This window comes from Ciconia boyciana, chromosome 11 (genome assembly GCF_034638445.1).
Source record: "Ciconia boyciana chromosome 11, ASM3463844v1, whole genome shotgun sequence".
In the NCBI taxonomy this organism is placed as follows: domain Eukaryota; kingdom Metazoa; phylum Chordata; class Aves; order Ciconiiformes; family Ciconiidae; genus Ciconia; species Ciconia boyciana.
The window spans coordinates 466106-483469 of NC_132944.1; the positions used below are offsets into that span (position 1 = coordinate 466106).

The 17364-nt window shown below is 38.1% G+C and overlaps 1 protein-coding gene across 3 annotated transcripts in view; it reads right to left on the bottom strand.

Moving 5' to 3' along the window:
* Positions 1–247: 247 nt before the first annotated feature.
* The window catches only part of FAM120A (family with sequence similarity 120 member A), a 57942-nt gene continuing 40825 nt past the window's right edge, over positions 248–17364 (bottom strand). For 2 of the 3 annotated variants that reach the window (XM_072876027.1, XM_072876026.1), the window contains exons 12-18: positions 16993–17107; positions 12932–13141; positions 11585–11768; positions 10484–10621; positions 8827–8968; positions 4912–5008; positions 248–2145 (exon numbers count right to left, since the gene is read on the bottom strand). In XM_072876027.1, coding sequence (XP_072732128.1) covers positions 1834–2145; positions 4912–5008; positions 8827–8968; positions 10484–10621; positions 11585–11768; positions 12932–13141; positions 16993–17107 — 1198 coding nt within the window. In that variant the 3' untranslated portion in view covers positions 248–1833. The remainder of the gene's footprint in view (positions 2146–4911; positions 5009–8826; positions 8969–10483; positions 10622–11584; positions 11769–12931; positions 13142–16992; positions 17108–17364) is intronic. The other variant, XM_072876028.1, reaches the window with a different exon arrangement.

A 17364-nucleotide genomic window follows, 5' to 3' on the forward strand; every position in this document is an offset into this window, starting at 1 on the left:
TATTAACCATCTTGCGTTTAAACGTGGACATCTGAAGTAGCTGTATAAAATAAAAAGGACAAAGCATCACTCCGATCAAGCGCGGTATCCCCCAACAGCGGCAGCGTGTAAAGGCTGTGTTTTCCTTCTCCGCCTTTTGGGAGGACATCATGTAGTCTGCTAACTCAATCACTTTATTTGGGCATAGGAAAACTTTTATTTACAACATGTTAATTAAAAAAATATTTGACAAAAAAGGCATACAGTATTTTATACTAAAAGAATAAAGATTTTTATTAAGCACTGTAAGTTGCATTCAATAGCCTTCAAATACACCACACCACAATCCATCTACAACCAATCAAACCCAACAGTAGTTCATTCTTGCACAATCCATGAGTTGGGGCAGAACTCCCTTCAACTTACATTAAGATACCTACTTAGCTCTTGCGGGCAGGGAATGGGGAATTACACCTCATTTCTGATCACTAATGTGTGATGAAGAGCATCAGGAGAATTATATGAAAACGAATATAAAGAAATGATTCTGATTTTGAAGTACATTAAGTTTGGAAACACTAACAAAAACATCAAAATGATACAGGTATATTTGCTTATACTAAATTCTTGATGGGAAAGTTCTCAAGAACAAGCCATTTGTTTCCTGCTACAGAAGGGGGGTACTTTTTTTTTTTTGAAGATCAAAGCTTTTTTTTTTGTTTTTCACAGAATTTCATATTTGCTAATATGAAGGCATAAAACAGCAACAGAGAACAATAATGCATACAGCAATGAGTACACCAGGGTAACGTTGATATTCAAAACGGCTAGATAATTTTTTTTTTTAAGTTTTAGAATAAATGCAACAGAGGTCAATAATCACAAAATTTTAAGGTTAGAGCAAGATCAGTCAATGACTAAACATAGTTAACATCTTTTATAGGACTATTACTGATTATTAGCTTTTTGTTTTGCAAATGGGCACAGTACTTGTAAGAATGGAAGAAAGAGGACAATAACATGCATAATATTAACTACACACTTTAAAAATTATGAACCATGCAGAAGTTTAGCTCAAATAGTAGTACTAATGGTCTACGTCTGATTCAAAACCACATAGTTCATTGATCACGGATGCATGGTATTAGTCACAAAAAGTTTCAGAACACATTGTGTTTATTTTGAAAGGTCATTTGCATCTTCTATGATTTCAAGTTTATCTCCATTTAACTTGCTTGTAAAGTATGTATGATGTATATTTAAAATCAGCAGAACTGCAATATTACTCTATAATTTTTAGTTTCGATAGTTTGCACATTTTAACACAAAAGAACCACGTCAACGGTGATGAAATTTAAGAAAGAAAAAACTGTGGTTGTGCCTTTTTCCCCCCATAATCATGAAATCAAAGCCTTAAAGAAAGCTTTATTGTGACACAGTAATGCAAAATCAAATATAATGGCATACATATGGTGCCAAGTACTAAAAATTATATTTTAAGCTATATATACTTAAAGACTGCCAAAATTTGTTTTCTTTATATTTCAAAAAACAAAACTACAAGCTTTTGTCATAACCAGTTTAAACTTTATGTATACTTCATTTTAAGTGCGGGAGTCAAATGCTCTTCATTCTCTTTCTTTTTTGTTTTATTGTAGCATTTTGACTACAACTGGTTAAAACTAAAAATGTGTTGTTTAAATCTCTGACATCAAAGAGGGATCCGAATTTCCAAAGTCCTCATTTTTCTCTTACGGAAAGGAAAAAATGTACGTAACTGTAGGCTCTCTTTCTTTCCAGATATTCCTAATCCTGACCCTTCCCAACATCCTTCACCCTCTATAAAAAATAAGTTTACTCTTCTTTTTTTAAGACAGTGGCCTCAAGAGTATCATCTTTATGGCAAACACTGTCTGCATTTAGTGCATTTAAGTGAGGATTTGTATTGCACATTTTAGAGTCATTACTCAAGGCACTTTCAGACTGATTGGAAGCCCTGATGTCTCCTGTATTCCCATTCATCTGGGAAGCTGGTTTTTCCTCATTCACAACTCCATTTTCAGCCAGGGATCCATCTGAAGACACAATTGAGGATTTAGATTCCTCTGATTTTGACTTAAGTTCTTTGGCTACTTCTTCTGCTGAAGCAGCATAAGGAGGTTTGCCCTATTTTTTAAAAAAAGAAGAAAATTACTGAAGAACCACTGCTATATATTTACAATCTGTTACAAAGACACTATTAATAGGCAGCATGCAGTGTGCAGAAGTAATCACAAGCGAGTACCGAATATTATGTACTGCTGAAATAAGAAGTGGCATACAAAATAAACAGCACAGAACGGATGAGAAAGAATTTTCAGTATTTCTGAGTGCCTTCTAGCCATGCCTTCTGATGCTCCTGTGGTAAAATGCCCTTTCTAACTGTGATGCTTCAGTTATTTCACCATGTAAGAGCTACATAAACATCTGGAAACACCAAAACTGAGAATCAATATACAGCTTAACTCTGCTTCTTGGTTCAGATACATTATAATTTAATGATATGATTACATGTTATTCAAATACAAATCAAAACTTTTTTTCAGACAATTTTTAAAGTGCAAAAGTACCATGCAATATTATCTGTACTAGTCTATATGCTCCTGAGATTAGGAAAGTGACTTCATACGAAAAGCATATAGTAGAATCTTACAAGACTGCGTATAGCAATAAAAACAGATTTATGCAGCATTAGAACGTATATTTAGTTTTTAAGTATCTGCAACAATGAATCTTAGCATTCCAGAAACATAATAGGCTTTAAACAACAAAACAAAATCAGTAGGTTGGGTTGCTAAGAAGCACCGTTCTTATCTGTCACGCTGTTAACAAAGTCAAGTACTAAGAAATGACTTAAGATACGGACATCTTATACAGCTCAAACAACAGCAAACAGTTTCATCGTGTAATAGTCTTAATTCTGACATACTAGAAACAGCATGGTTAGTACTCTTCTGAATTGCTGAAAGATTTTGCAGGTGAGTAAGAACTGTTGTTCTCTAGCATCAGGATCACAAACCTTGTTTTCCAGAAAATCACAAAAAATTCTGCACTAGCACTGCATAGGTATGTGACTGGCGTATGAGGATAATGAATATTTATCACGTGTAAATGTACTTCTTTCCAGGCTTTACTAGGTGTTAAGTTTTAGACTAAATACATGCTTTTGTTTGTTTCGAGATCAAGAGTGAAAGGTCTCATCTTGTTAAAAAATAGGCACGTCTAACGTTTGTTAGACACAAATTGCTTATTTCAGTCAGATTCTCCAACCTTTGCTCATAGCACCTCATAACGAGTATCAGTAAAGCCACTGCAGGGAGGATCCTACTTGGTGTAAATACGCACGTCTGAATCTGGCCCTACACAGGCACTCTTTCCTGAACTGCCCACGTTTGTAAGACAGGGAAGTACACTGTTCCCAGTTAGTCTTAACTGGGTATCAAAATCTACTTGTTATGCATTAAGTGTCCCAAGTTCTCCCTGCCACATGCATTTTAATTCCCCTTTTTTCCTTCCCTGTAAAAGGAACATATACTAGAGTATAGCGACTGATGACCGTAAAATCCAATGAGCTCAGGACCAGTCAATAGAAAATGCCACCATTTATCTATCTTCTCCCTATCACGGGCACAATTTTACACCAAGATCCTTGTGATCACAAGTATTTACCAACCAAATTGCATACCGTTAATAAAAATATGAATACCCAAACTTGCTGACTGTCTGTCAAGACTATCTACCATCCACCTACAGTTACTATCTGAACTACATTTCCATATGTAAACCTCTAGTAAGGCCAGAATATTTGGGAGCTCCTTCTCAGGGCTTCCTTTATTTCATAGGTTAAAGTACTTGAAAATTAGATACTATATAATTAACATAGTGGTTTCTCTTCTATTTAAAGTAAAAGATGTAAAGCTTTAAATACACAGGTACAGTTGTAGACATATATAATCTGTATACACAGAAATTTAACAAGGAAGAGAAGTATTTGAATGTTTACACCTAGAACACAGCAAGTTTTACTTTAAGTGAACAGTTGCTTCATTATCCACTGGAGAACATCCCTTCTCTTACTGTCTGATACCTGTAAACACCCCCCTGCTCTTATATACTCATGTCTCCAAGACAAATTGCAGATCCATATGATATATTTATTGTGAAAGTTTTCCACCTATTTACTACCCACTCATCCATTACCACTGCGACTTGCATCAACGTTCAAAACTGCATAGCAGCGAGAACAATGGAAAAGGGAGGAAAACATAACTCTGAAGCAATTGGCATTTAATATGAAACAGCAGTTTGCTTCAGCTATATTTAAAGGACCCATGGAAAAGACAAAACCCATGATCCACAGACGCTTCATACGTCGTCACTGAAACTGAAACTGTGTGCTCACGGGGGCAAAGCGTGGTCTGTTATTTCCTAGAAGTTTAGAGTAAGTTCTTATATTTGGAGCCATGCAGCAGCAAAGATCCTTCTACTGCTACTAATTTTTCTTCATGAGGTTGGACTGTGGTCCCAGAAAAGAAACTGGGAAAGAGTGGGGGTGGGAACAGAAACGGCTAATTTGTTTCAGCTTTGTATTTCTCCCATTTTCCTAAATTTTCTTCTACTCCCACGGCTGGTTAGAGCTCTGTAGGCACAGCCTTCATATCAAAATACATTTTTCCACGTCTGTCTTTATAACCAAAGTTTGCTTATAACTGAGATGCAACACTAGCTTGTCACCCATCACTGGCAGTGCAGCTTACAGCTTCAACATGTAGGCAAGATCATTGCAAGAAACACTTTTAAAGTTGTGCTTGTCAATATTAGCTGGTCTGGAAGTCCATACCATACTAGCCTGTAAACTAGAGTGTTTTGAAGTCAGGCACATGGCTTTATTACCTGAATTGCTCCCTGGCTTTTATAACCTCTCCCATAGTACCTTCCGCCTCTTCCAAAAGTTCTTATCACTGGAGTGGAAATAACTCCTCTAGGACGCCTGTAAGTTTTGAGGAAAAGGAAGAACAGAAAAATGCATATCAGCTTTGTTTAAAACTACTTTAAATTTTATTTTGCTGGAAGATTTTTTTTCCTAGCTTTACTGTCTAGTGACTAACATTTGCATTTCTTTAAAGAAGCAATATGACTAATTCAGAATTACAGGGTTCTACTGCTTGCAAGCATATGAAACCTAACAAACCTTTTGTTTTCGTAGCAATAAAATGACTATTTCTATATTTCACTTCTAGAGAAACAATAAATGAGTACTTTCAAGCTTTGCAGAAACATTTTCCAAGTTTCAAATTATCCTTACAGCACTTTAAAAACAGAGCTCAAAATACTTTCACCTTAAAAAAAATACGCAAGCAATTTGAACCATTTGTAAAGCCACTTCTCCCATTTAATAACACTTCCCACATATAAACATGCTAGACAGAAGAAATCAGATAAAAGAAAGGAAGGCAAAATACGAAATCGCTTCAGTTTTGATGGGAGAATACAAAATTATATAAGAACCTGAGGGGAAAAAAGGAGGCTTCAGCTGTATCTGGCATGTAGCAATTTATCAAGTTTGGATGCTTTCAAATGGAGGCTTCCAACCAGGACACATCAGGTGTTGGCTTTTTGGTTTGATTCAATAAAAATTAGATCAGATCAAAACAAACCTTCACTCAGCTAAAACTGTCATCAATTGCAATTAATGATGCAATTGCGACTAATGTCATCAATTGCAGAAACTCAACTTCCTCATCAATATGTCAAGGACTACTCCTCGCTTAAAAATTATTTTTGTTTTCTGTACTAGAAATATGCGATTGCTCTACTTTTCCTCCAAATCCACTGCCCGATACCCGGAGGTCCCAGCACGAAGGCTGACCCCTCCAAAGCTGGCACAGAGCAGCCAGGTGCTGCTGAGGTCCAGGCCTGCATCCACCCCAGTTTCTAAGACGCGTGGGCTACAATTGCCCCGTTTGCCGTTCTGGCAACAAATGACAGCTGCAATTCAACTGTATCTCATTTTCCAAACAGCTGACAATTCCCATATGCCAGCAAGGTTCCTGTGAGCAGCACAAAAAACTGCCTGAAGAGGAGGTAAGCTTTTCTGTAGTGCTCCTACCTTCTCTGCTGCTGTGCTGCAAAAACTAAGTTACACTGAACTGACTCAGTGGAGAAACACTGATCTGTGCCATGCAAGTCTTTCCACACACACTGCAAATTCCCACACTGAGCAATAAGTTAAATATTGGGATTTAAATACAACAGCAAAGAATAAAAAGAGGAAAGAGCTGTGTTTTAATACTTGAGTAACTCTCACTGCATTCTTTCCAAAGATTTTAACAGGGCTTACCTATCCCAGTTGCTAACTTTTTTACAAGGTGAAGGTGTGCCCTTCAGGGAGCTGAGTAAGTTTTTTCCTACTCAGAAAAATCACACTAAATATATTGATGGATCGAAGCCAATAAAAAGCAGCTGGTATAATTTTACACAATAAGAATATCCAAGTTCAGTGCTGCAGAGAGACATGAGATAATGGTGTAAACAAGCCTGACATGATCCCCTCTGCTGAAACAGATAAAGATGAAACAGAAGTGTGCAGGACTAGGTGATAAATTGCAGACAACGTACTGTGCGGTTTCCTAGTAGTGTTCTTTAGTGCTGGCATCTGCCAACACCAACCCCCATCTTTAAAATACCTGTCTTTAGACAGAACACTAGCACTGGCATGTTTTCCTACTACGTTTTATTTTTAGTATCAACTGACACAACAAACAGATAAGCTGCCTGCGTCAGTTTTTCCTTCTTTGTCTAACTCTAGTAACTCTACATGTAAAGAATTTAACAGCAGTTATTATTTGATGGAGACAGGAAGATCTGGCATTGACAGTTTTCCTGTCTTTTTGAGGTGACAACTTGCACCCAAACCTAACTGCCCAGAGATAGTACCGCTGGCAGAGAGAAAAGGTCAGATACTTCATCTCCTAACTCAAAAGCTACTACTGGAGAATTGTATTTCTCTGTTGTAAAGGTACTTACAGGAGCAATACCACCCTTTCAGTGATTTGACCGCTTCCCAGATTAAGGAAGGTTCTCAATTTAGGACCTGCCAGTGGTAGTTCCTGGCTACTGATGCTTTGCATAAATTAATGTATTTGCTTCTTCAGAAAATGGATGAACTGCTATTCTGTGAAGGAAGTCCATGGTATGTATAAATGTAAGCCAGATCTGAGCCTGAAGGTGTCTCCAGATCACCACTCAGGGTGCCTCAGTCAGACAGCAGTCTGAGTATGACGCTATACATTACCCAGACGTTTCCCACAAACAGTACTGCAGCCAGTGCATTTAACTGAAGAAAAGTAACAAGCTCTGTAGCAAGCCAGATTCTTCTGTTCATGGATCCTCATGAAAAACAACTTATGACCACCTCATTTAAATGGTGAAAAATGTTATTTCGTCCACTGAAACTGAGGAGTAGGATTAAAATACCCAAAGGAGCCTAGTGCCTCCTCACACACCTTAGCTTATTCCCCTGTCTCCAGCTCCTACTCTGGAAGAGCACAGGTGTCTCACGGACCCCGCTAGACTGCACAGTTAGCTGACAGTTGTCTGAAGCATCTAAACCAACAGTAGATGCTTATGTTTTGGCAACTGAACCTCATTCTAGAGAATAAAATGTTCCTACCTAAATTTGCTCCCCTGAAAGTGTCAGCTGTGCTCTTACACCAGTGCTGTTTGCTGCTGCTGAACTTTTAAATCTTTGTTTCTGCTGTTCTGACCCCTCCCTGTCCCCACACCAGCAGCTCTCGCTTCTCCCTCTGCTCCCATTCTTCCAGGGCTTCAGATCCAACCACTTCCTCACTCAGTCCAACAAAACAGGCATTCCAACAGCTCTTGCTGACTTTAGCACTGCGCTTTATAGTGCACATTTGATTAAATTAATGGATAGAGAGGAAATCACACAGTTCAGACTTAATTCTTTCAGACTGTTGCTTCCTGGCTCAAGGCATAAATACACCTACTTTACTCCATTCCTTTAATATAGTTAAAGACAGACATAATATATAAATCACATTACTTTGGGATTCTCTCCTGTAACAGATACAATCTCAATTAATGATGATAGACAGTTCTGTAAGGCACAGAACAGTTAAGCCCATGGAAAAAATATAATCTTAAAAGTAAAGGACTAGATATTTTTGCAATAAAGTCATTTTCAGAAATGTTGTGCACCTGTAATTTCAGCTGTAGTGAAATGAAGTGGAAGAGCTGAAGAAATTAATATTCATTTAAGCACATCTCCCATCATGACTGTAGCAGAGAACTATTAAACCTAGAAACGTCCTTCAGGTGTTTTCTGCTTCACAGAAGAACTACATAATGAAGTTATTAAAAATTTTATCATACTCCTTAATAAATGTTCTACCATGACAAAGAAAGTAATTGAGTGCTGTGATAGCTTTGATCGGATATAATGTATTTATTGATTTCATGTAAGAGAAAGCCCCCAAGTCATTTCCTCATGCAAAACAATCAATTGTGTGTGTATATATATCTCTGTCTACATAAATATAAGACTTGGAGTACGAATTTTATTTGCACATAAAAATGCTTACACTCATCTGAATAACTGATTTAAAACATCTTAAAATCAATGTAAATGCTTAAAATGAATGTAAATACTCAGTGGGTGTAATTTACCTGATGTGTCCTAAAATGTGTTGTATGCAATTTCTAATGCCTCTAACTTCTCCCTGTTTTACTTTCTTCCCCGATCATTAAATTACATATGAAAAGTACGTTCCAGACGATTGCACTTACCCTCTCGCTGGTCCTCCCACAGAAACGACCTGCAGAGGAAATGGCCCTCTACCCCCTCGTCCACGTCTGCTTCCAGCCCAATGGCCGACTACAGTGCCGGCAATTTCAAGTTTCCCTCCCTGAGAAGGAATAGGTTGGACTCCTGCACATAAAAGCAAAACCAAACCTTGATCTTCACAATCATAACATTAAAGTTACGAATGAATGGAAAACTGGTTTGCCTGGATTTTATCACATATACAGTTTCCTCTTTTGATACTGGGAGATTATTTCTCATTTTGCAGTCTTTCAGAAGTATTGTGACTTCAAGAGTCTTTCTTCCCCCCCCCTTTTTAAAAATAGGTATGAATTCTGAAAAGAAAAATGATCTCACATGAGTACTTCAGTTTCAGTAATTAAAAAAATATACTTTAGATAAACATTAAGAAACTGAAGTGAAATGTTACAAGCTACCTGAAGATTATTTTTTTTCCTGCATTCCTAACGAAGGACTAATTTTTGTAGGTTTAAAGGCACTTTTTAGTGAACACCAAACATCAGCATAAGATGCACAGATTATAATTGCTATAAACAACTTACTAGGCAGAATTATCTGTACTAACACTAAGTTGTTATAAAAACATAGCATTTAAACTGATCTGGGTGTAAAAGGTAGGTTTATCCTTCCCCTACCAAAAAAGCAGCTAAAATTGCAATTGTCTAAAATACAAATGTATCTTCTAGTCAAGTTGCTCATATCTTTATACCTGTGTTTCGCCCTTAAAAGTCAACACTGGGGCATAATATATATTTCAAGAAATCTAGGTAAGTGCAACTGAGCCAGATGTTACTGGTAAGACCATCAGCACTGAAAGGGTTACAAAACACAGCATTTATGCAGCCGCGATTAGTCTTCAAACATTAATTCGCTAGGAACTAAATTACTGATTAAATTCAAAAAGGTTCATCCTTCCCTGTACAAGTCTTTCAGCTTCAAATGCACATTGTTTATGGGGGCAAAGTTATTCACACAACGAAGCATTAGAGGTATGTTCGCTCTTAAGATAAAAGCTCAGAGGCCAGAAAGGACAGCTAAATATTTGGAAAAATTTTACTCTAAACGGGGGATTGGAATTAACAGGTTTCCATTGTCCCACCTCGTACAGGAGACAAGCAACAGGCACACAGGGAGGTAAGTAAATCTCACGCCTGTGTCCACGCCGACATTGATGCCAGCGAAGAACGGGTTAGCAGTTCTTCTAAAGTCAGTCATTTCTACATTGGGTTGTTTTTGCAAAAAGCTCAACTGCCCCCGAATTTCAGAAAATAACTGTTAATACATTCAAGCAAAGTTCAGCTGATTACAGATTCCACTCTCGCATTCTGAAGCGCAGGAGACAGACCGTCTCATTAGGTTTTACGGCTATCCTGTGTTTGGAGGAGGGTTTCTAGGCGTGAGAGAGGCTGGCGCCGAGGGGGCTTGCGGCAGGGACCTGGGGAGAGCGCCTGGGAGAGCAGAGCAGACAGCAGCCTGGGCAGGCTCTAGAGAGGGAGAGCTGAGACAGTTAGGGAGAGAAAGGGAGACCGGCAGTCAGTAGGAAAGCCTCAGACCAAACCGTAAAGTGAAGGAAGCCGTTGTTGCCAGAAGCTCTAAGAAAAGGGTTTTGGGTATAATTACCGCCCTGAAACTTGCTAGTCCTGTTGCTGTCATTGCCAGAGAAGGCTCCGGAGTGTCCTGCCGCTGCCGCCACCCGGAAGGCCCGGTAAGCGCCTGTGGCTACTGTTTCCCCATAAGGGCCTCCGAAGCCATAGACTCCTGTTAGACCCAGGGTAAAGAAAGACAGGGGAAAAGCTGTGAGGGGGCCAGGCATCCGGGAAGGCCCCTAGCAGAGATGCTGCTGCCTCCTTCCATCCTTCCAGAGCCAGCAGGGAGGGCCGCGCTCCTGCGGGCCAGGCAGGAGCAGCCCACGGCCGGCCCGGGCGATGCTGCGCAGGAGCAAGCCACCACCGCTGAGGAAGCCCTGGCCAAAGATGTCCTGCTGCCTTAGGGAGCACGGGGTCTCTTATCCAAATAGCAGGCCTTTAACCTGGGTTTGGAATGGGCATCCCGACTTCTACGGCATAATGAGCATTGAAAGGCTTGCGACAATTTTTTGGCAATGAGCTCCGATGGCTACAGTTGTGGCACCCCAAGAACGTCTTCCTCCCAACGTCCAGTATCAATACACCTATGGTCCTTGGTACCAGAGAGATTTTGAGAAAGGGAGTAATTCTAGAAACAGCCTGGAATGGTTATAGCAGTATTTACACTCAAGGTGCCAATGGTTAAATGACTGTAGCAAAATACAGAGGGGTGGGGAGGAGGAAACCCTTCAACCCTGACAGTTAAACTGTGTCCATTAATTTAGGCATTCTTAATATTTATAAATATAAACGTTTTGAAGCAACGTACAGTGCACATAAGAGCCTTTTCATATAATCCAGTGTAGATCCATTCCTCTTTTTTCCATTTCATAAAATAGAGGTAAAAATATTTTGATCTGGCACAGTTACTAAAAATCCTGATGGAAATACGCAGCAATACAACATTTTCCATATTGCTAGGCTATGGCTAATAAAAGTAACAAGAAAATACAGTGATTGGCACGTGACGACACATGCCAACCACGTGCTTTTATGTATTTTTCCTATGAAATTGAACAGTTCATAGTTTTGGGAATGTAAAAGACAAGGTAACGCTTCACACCAACATGTTTCCTACCGCTGTCCCATCACTTACCAGCAAAGCCTCTCCCCCTGCCCTGAGGTGGTGGGACTGGCCCAAAGTGTCGAGGATACATAGAAGCTGGATAGAAAGGCATGGCAGGTGGAGGTGGGAAAGGGAGAGGATGGTTCTGCCTGGAGAAATTTAATCCTTCTAGGATGCTCTGACGCATCTTTTCAACCTTGGCTGCCTGCTCAGCCTATGAATACAGAGAAAGTCACAAAGAGATGTTAAAATTCTGATTTCAATTGTATAAAGCTACATTTACACAACAAATTCTAAGAAGAAAGCAAAATAATAGAACAGTGGATAACTACTGCAAACAAATTCCATAAAGCTAGCTAGAAAATTACAACAATCTGTCTTGCACACCTACTAATAGTTCAATGATATTCAAATTGTTCACAATAAAATCTTTATGTATCGGTAGAGAGATGGGAGTGTAAATACTGAGAGTTTAGAAGTCGGTAATGCAGAAACATATTAAAAGTTAAAAAGGGTTTTCCAGAAAGGAACTGAGAAACCTCCATCTATAGTCTCCTGAACACTTAATGCAGATCTTTACTTTAAACAGAATAATCATCATAAACCTGGAGCGCAAACCAAAATCTACGTAAACAGGCTAAAGCACGCCTGGAGGCTAACAAGCCTGAGAGGGACCACAGCCATCATCAATATTTAATCTATGATCAGTTTCCCTTGAGTCAGAAATAAGAGAAGATAAGCTGTTTTGTTAAGATTTCATACCCCCCCCCCCCAAAAAAAGTTTTGGTCATTCAGTAAACTGTTGATTTTTATCAGTTTCCTCTTTTTATAGTTAGTTAATAAGTTTGCATGATTTAGATACAACAAAAAATTAATTCATTTGTATTTTAAGATGGTCGTAAGAAACATGAAAAGATTTTGAGCTTAAGGACCGTAAGAATGACTTCACAGTCTGTAAAATAAGTTAGAAATAACAAATTTTCTTTTACTGTAAAACCACTGCAGCTTAGTCCTTTGCAACAGTCTTGCTAGCTTGACCCAAAAAGACAGTGCTTGAACAAACGAGCAGAGATAGTTTTGAACTCAGAGTTGTTCATTACATCACAATTGCATTTAAGTTTCCATTTCCAGAGGGAAAAAAAAAAATAATTAAAATTTATGCCAGTTTACTTTTTCCAAATCTACCAAAATGCCATCTCAATCATCAACAAGAGATGGAAGAGTAAACAGAGCTGAAAAATACCTATTAGCCATTCACGTCATATTTCCCTTTTAAAAGTAGAGAGATGATACGTGAAGTAAATGACTGATAAACCAACCACACTTAACACTTCTGAAAATCTGGCACCCTTCATACTCTGTCACTCAAACACACACCTGACCATCACAGAGGTCAATGAGCGGAACTTTCTCCCGGCTTGCTTTGATGAGCTTGGTCTGGAATAATTTTCCATCAAAATACATCCATGGACAGCAGTGCTCCCATGGAATTGGCTGTCCGCAAGCATCGTTTGCAAAAAGCGCCATATCAACACCACTCATAAATAAAGCAGACAGCTGAATTCCTCGGGGATCGAGATTCTCAATCTGTTTAAAAAAAATATTGTAAATTTAGTAAGATAATTATGAGATGTAATTCGAAGTTATTCCAATAGTTACATTATTTTCAAAACTCCTGAAAACAGAGTGATTTTAGAAGGTTGTCCAGACTTTTCACATGCAATTGCCAGCTTGACTAGAAGAATGCACCAGAATCTATCACCTGTATACGCAAAACTGCAATACTCAGGAAGGCTGTTGTTCCCATCCATCCACTCTAGAGGTGAGATATAAAACCAAAAACCTCTATTTTCTCAACAACAAAGCACAGGAAATTGTTTCTAATATTTTAATGTTTTAACTCAATTCATTATCAAGAAGTCAGTAAAAAGTTTTAAGTAAAATACTAATCTTTGATTTGTGGCATGTGGTGTCTAAAGCATGTAAGGTGCATACTTTAGCTGCATTAAGATCATTGATAAATATGCAGTCCAGAGTTTTTCAAACAATAATAAAGCGTATTATAGCAAGGAAAAGCTTTAAAGACACTATAGGAAATCAGCAGAAGAAACTTTCACTTAAAAATTTATTTCAAATAATCTTGTGCTTCTGAGATATTTTGTGAAAAGTTTCAGGAGTGAGCTCAATGTTAGCATTCAATTTTTCTTCCCAGGTACCACATTTTCCTCCCAACTCCTTTAAAATGGATTTTCTATTAGCTTCACTCAAGATTTTGCTGTTAGAATGCGTTTCTTATTAGTGAAGTAATGTTTATGCATACAAGAGCTTTATGTAGGATGCAGGATAGATACACAAAGGTAGAATTAAATAGTGAATAGCAGCTGGTGGTGGAAGCAAAAAGGATTTGCTTGCAGCAAATATATTTTTAGCTCTGGCATAAGAAAATATCACTACTAGTGTTCTCTAAAATACTTCTGAAAATATCAGCCCTTTCTTGGGAACATTTTCAAGACCTTGGTATTAAATTTTAAAATTAAACTACGTTACCTTCCTTATGCATAAGCAACCTTTAAGATACAAAAGACTATCCAGATCATTTTGCAGATATGCAGCTGGGTTCAAACTCAGCTGCTCTTTCTGTCTGACTTCAACAAAAAGAGAAGCAGCTGCTTCATATGAAGACAGTAACAACATTACATGAAATATTCCATCTTTCTGTTAACCAACATATATTATGGAAATGTTCCATATTACTCTTCATGTGTGATTTAAAAATAAAACTTGGAGAACATTTCTATTAAACAAAAATATTGTATGCTGTTTATCACTTGCCTTGTCTCTGCCTTTCATTTTGTGTTGGAATGGAAAAAATATTTTCTCTGGGAATTCCTTTCTTAGATCTCTAAGACCAGCAATTTTCACAGTGGGGTTTCCTCCTCTTTGCATCAAATCTTAACATGAGAGGCAAGACTTTGATAACTCTTATAGATACCTTTGCCAAAATCTCTACACCTAGATGCTATTTGTTTATTCTGTTGTGTTTTGAAAATGAACATTGAAAACTAAGTGGTGGATACACTGCTGTTCTTTGATGCATCCACCCTTGCCTACAAAACTGTCATTTGAATTTCCACCGATACCCACAGGTACAATTACTCAACTTCACGAGAGCTTGGGGTAGATGTCTTGAACCATGCTCTCATGGTTCTCATGAGACTTTAAAAGGTTCTCCGCTATACCCTGCCTAGTCCACCATTTGTGACCTCAGATGAAGTACATACTTTTCTTCTGAACATACAGGATAACTCCTTGTCAGTTCATTCCTTTGGCAGAGGTTGGCCACGTGCTTCCCTGAAGACAAAGTACTGCTCTTCATACAACGCAGACAACTGTCATCTTCTTTGGACCAGAATCTCCAGGATTCTGAAAGGCCCAGTAAGCATGCAGGGCTTCCAGCATGAACATCTAGTGAACACCTTGAAAAGGAGTTCCAGCAAACACCTGAATGATTCTCCTGATGGACAGGATCTACATTTATGGTGCTTTTAAGGAATTAGCCACAATGAGGAGTACTCAAAAATGCTGTTCTCAGGAGTCTAATACGCTTATAATCCACGTCAGCAGCAATCCAGACCTAAGTGCTGAAGCAAACAAGCAGTCCTGCATGAACTCATTAGGTGTTCATTATAGCTGTCTTCCTCCTGTGTTTCTTCACATCCTTTTCAGCAATGAGCGAAAGGCCAAATAAGTGTCTTCCTGTTGGATTTTATTTATTTATTTATTATTTGAGCTGTTGGCATTCATTCTTTGGTACATGGGAAGAGGATTTTGTTTTTCTGTTAACTCTGCCATTAAGATTGCTAACATGTGAATTCTATACTTGCTGTGTGGTAAGTTCAAATAGATTTCAAAGTGGATTCAGTTGTTTTCTTCCCCTTACATTTATTAGTACTTCTATGGCCAAGTGCTGGGTTTCCACGAGCAGACTGATTTGGTTTCTAGATTGAGACTGAGAAGTTCTTGCCAGGCTGCTACATGTAGGAATGCAAGCCAGATTCTGCTTGTCACCCACAGAAGAGCAATAGTCACTTGCTGGCTTTGAGAATGCTTTTGCAGACTTGGTATTAGTGGCAAAATATTCCTTAGAAAAGCCTAATAGCTGAAATCTGCATGAGCTTAATTACTATTTCTTCTGAGAAGAGTGGTGCTAGGATTGCTGCTTTTGCACCTGTGAATATGAACAAACTTGGGAAACAAGTACCTTCTCTTTGCTGATTAACTAAGGACAGCATGGATCCAGGTGCTGCTGGGAGCAGAACTGGTCACTAGACTTTCCTGACTTGAGCCCTATAGTACCTGAAATGACTTCTTCAACATGCGGTTGCATGATGAAGAGGCGATCAGCATCTCACCTCCTTTGCTACGTTGATCATCAATGCAGACAGGACATAAGATGGATCACTTCCAGTTGTGCATTCCCTATACATCCTAATACCTCCCACAGCTTCCAGTTATCAAATACACTATTGGGCTTAAGATCCATTATGTAGAAAAAAGTATCTAAAATTACTTCCATTCAGAAAAATACTCGCTAAAAAAAAAAAAGACTAAATTCTACCATTTTATTCAGAGAACTTCATAGCAGGTTCTGAACAAATTCTGAAGAGCTAACAAGGTAAAAGCAAAAACCAAATCTTGTATATTTTAGCTCAAAGGTTAGAAGAGGAAATTTCACTGTGAGCATATGAAGGTTGAACGGGGAAATCCCCCAGAGTAAGATGATGTTGCACAGATTGACAGGCATTCTGTGTTTACAATAAGGATACCACACTAAACTCCTCTATCAATTAGCTAGCAGTATTTATTTCATATAATACTACTGTATTAGAAAAAAAATAGAAACTTTGAGATCTTAACTTTTAAAATCCTCAAAATAATTATTTCTACAATTCTGTAGGTATTAATAAACTATTTTCCCTTTTTTTCTCCTGCATTTTTCCATTCAAGATTATGCAAATCTCTCTCAATTTTTACACTTAGCTGCAAAAATCTTTTGAATGCTGAATCATGAAAAAATACCCAGGTTAGTATTTAAGAACAACCACACAAGGAATAAGTCTTTTTCTTTTCTTTTTTATCTTTTTAATGGAAGCACATTTGTTTTAAACTTCCAAGAGACAATTACTTAAGAAATTACGAGAAAAGGTTCTGCAGTATAGAATACGTTTAAGATTTTAGTTATCTATCCAACTAGTGAAAGAGAACTGATTATCCATCTTTGCAACACTTTAAAATACTAAGATTAATATTTTGGGAAGTATAGGTAATTATGGACAACTTTTAGTGAGACAGGCACATACACATCACCCACTACAGTTAACAATATGGATCAGCTGGGAATAAATCTCTTAAATTATGAAAGTTGTACTTAAAATTACCTTGAGTTCCTGAAGCTGGTCAGGTTCATAGAGCTTTGGAGACAATGCTTGGGCAAGAAAAGCATCAAGTTCCTGGCGACGAAGTATACGAACCCCCGGCCACTGTACCATATACCTACAGAGGAAGCCCATAATTATTCAGAAGCTTCCTTTAATAGGAAAATCAAGTAGTATTTTATTTGATCAGAAGCCACCTGAATGCAACAACAAAAAATATTTTTTTTTATTGTCTAGATTTGAATAGTTAAGAAGGCCAAAACACTAAATAGATCTGAAGTTTAAATTTGTTTAAATTCGTATGGAAGAGCTACTGGCTGTGAATAGGTTGTGCAACAGCCTGCTTCCAGTGAAGAAGGGGAGCACAGGCTGCCA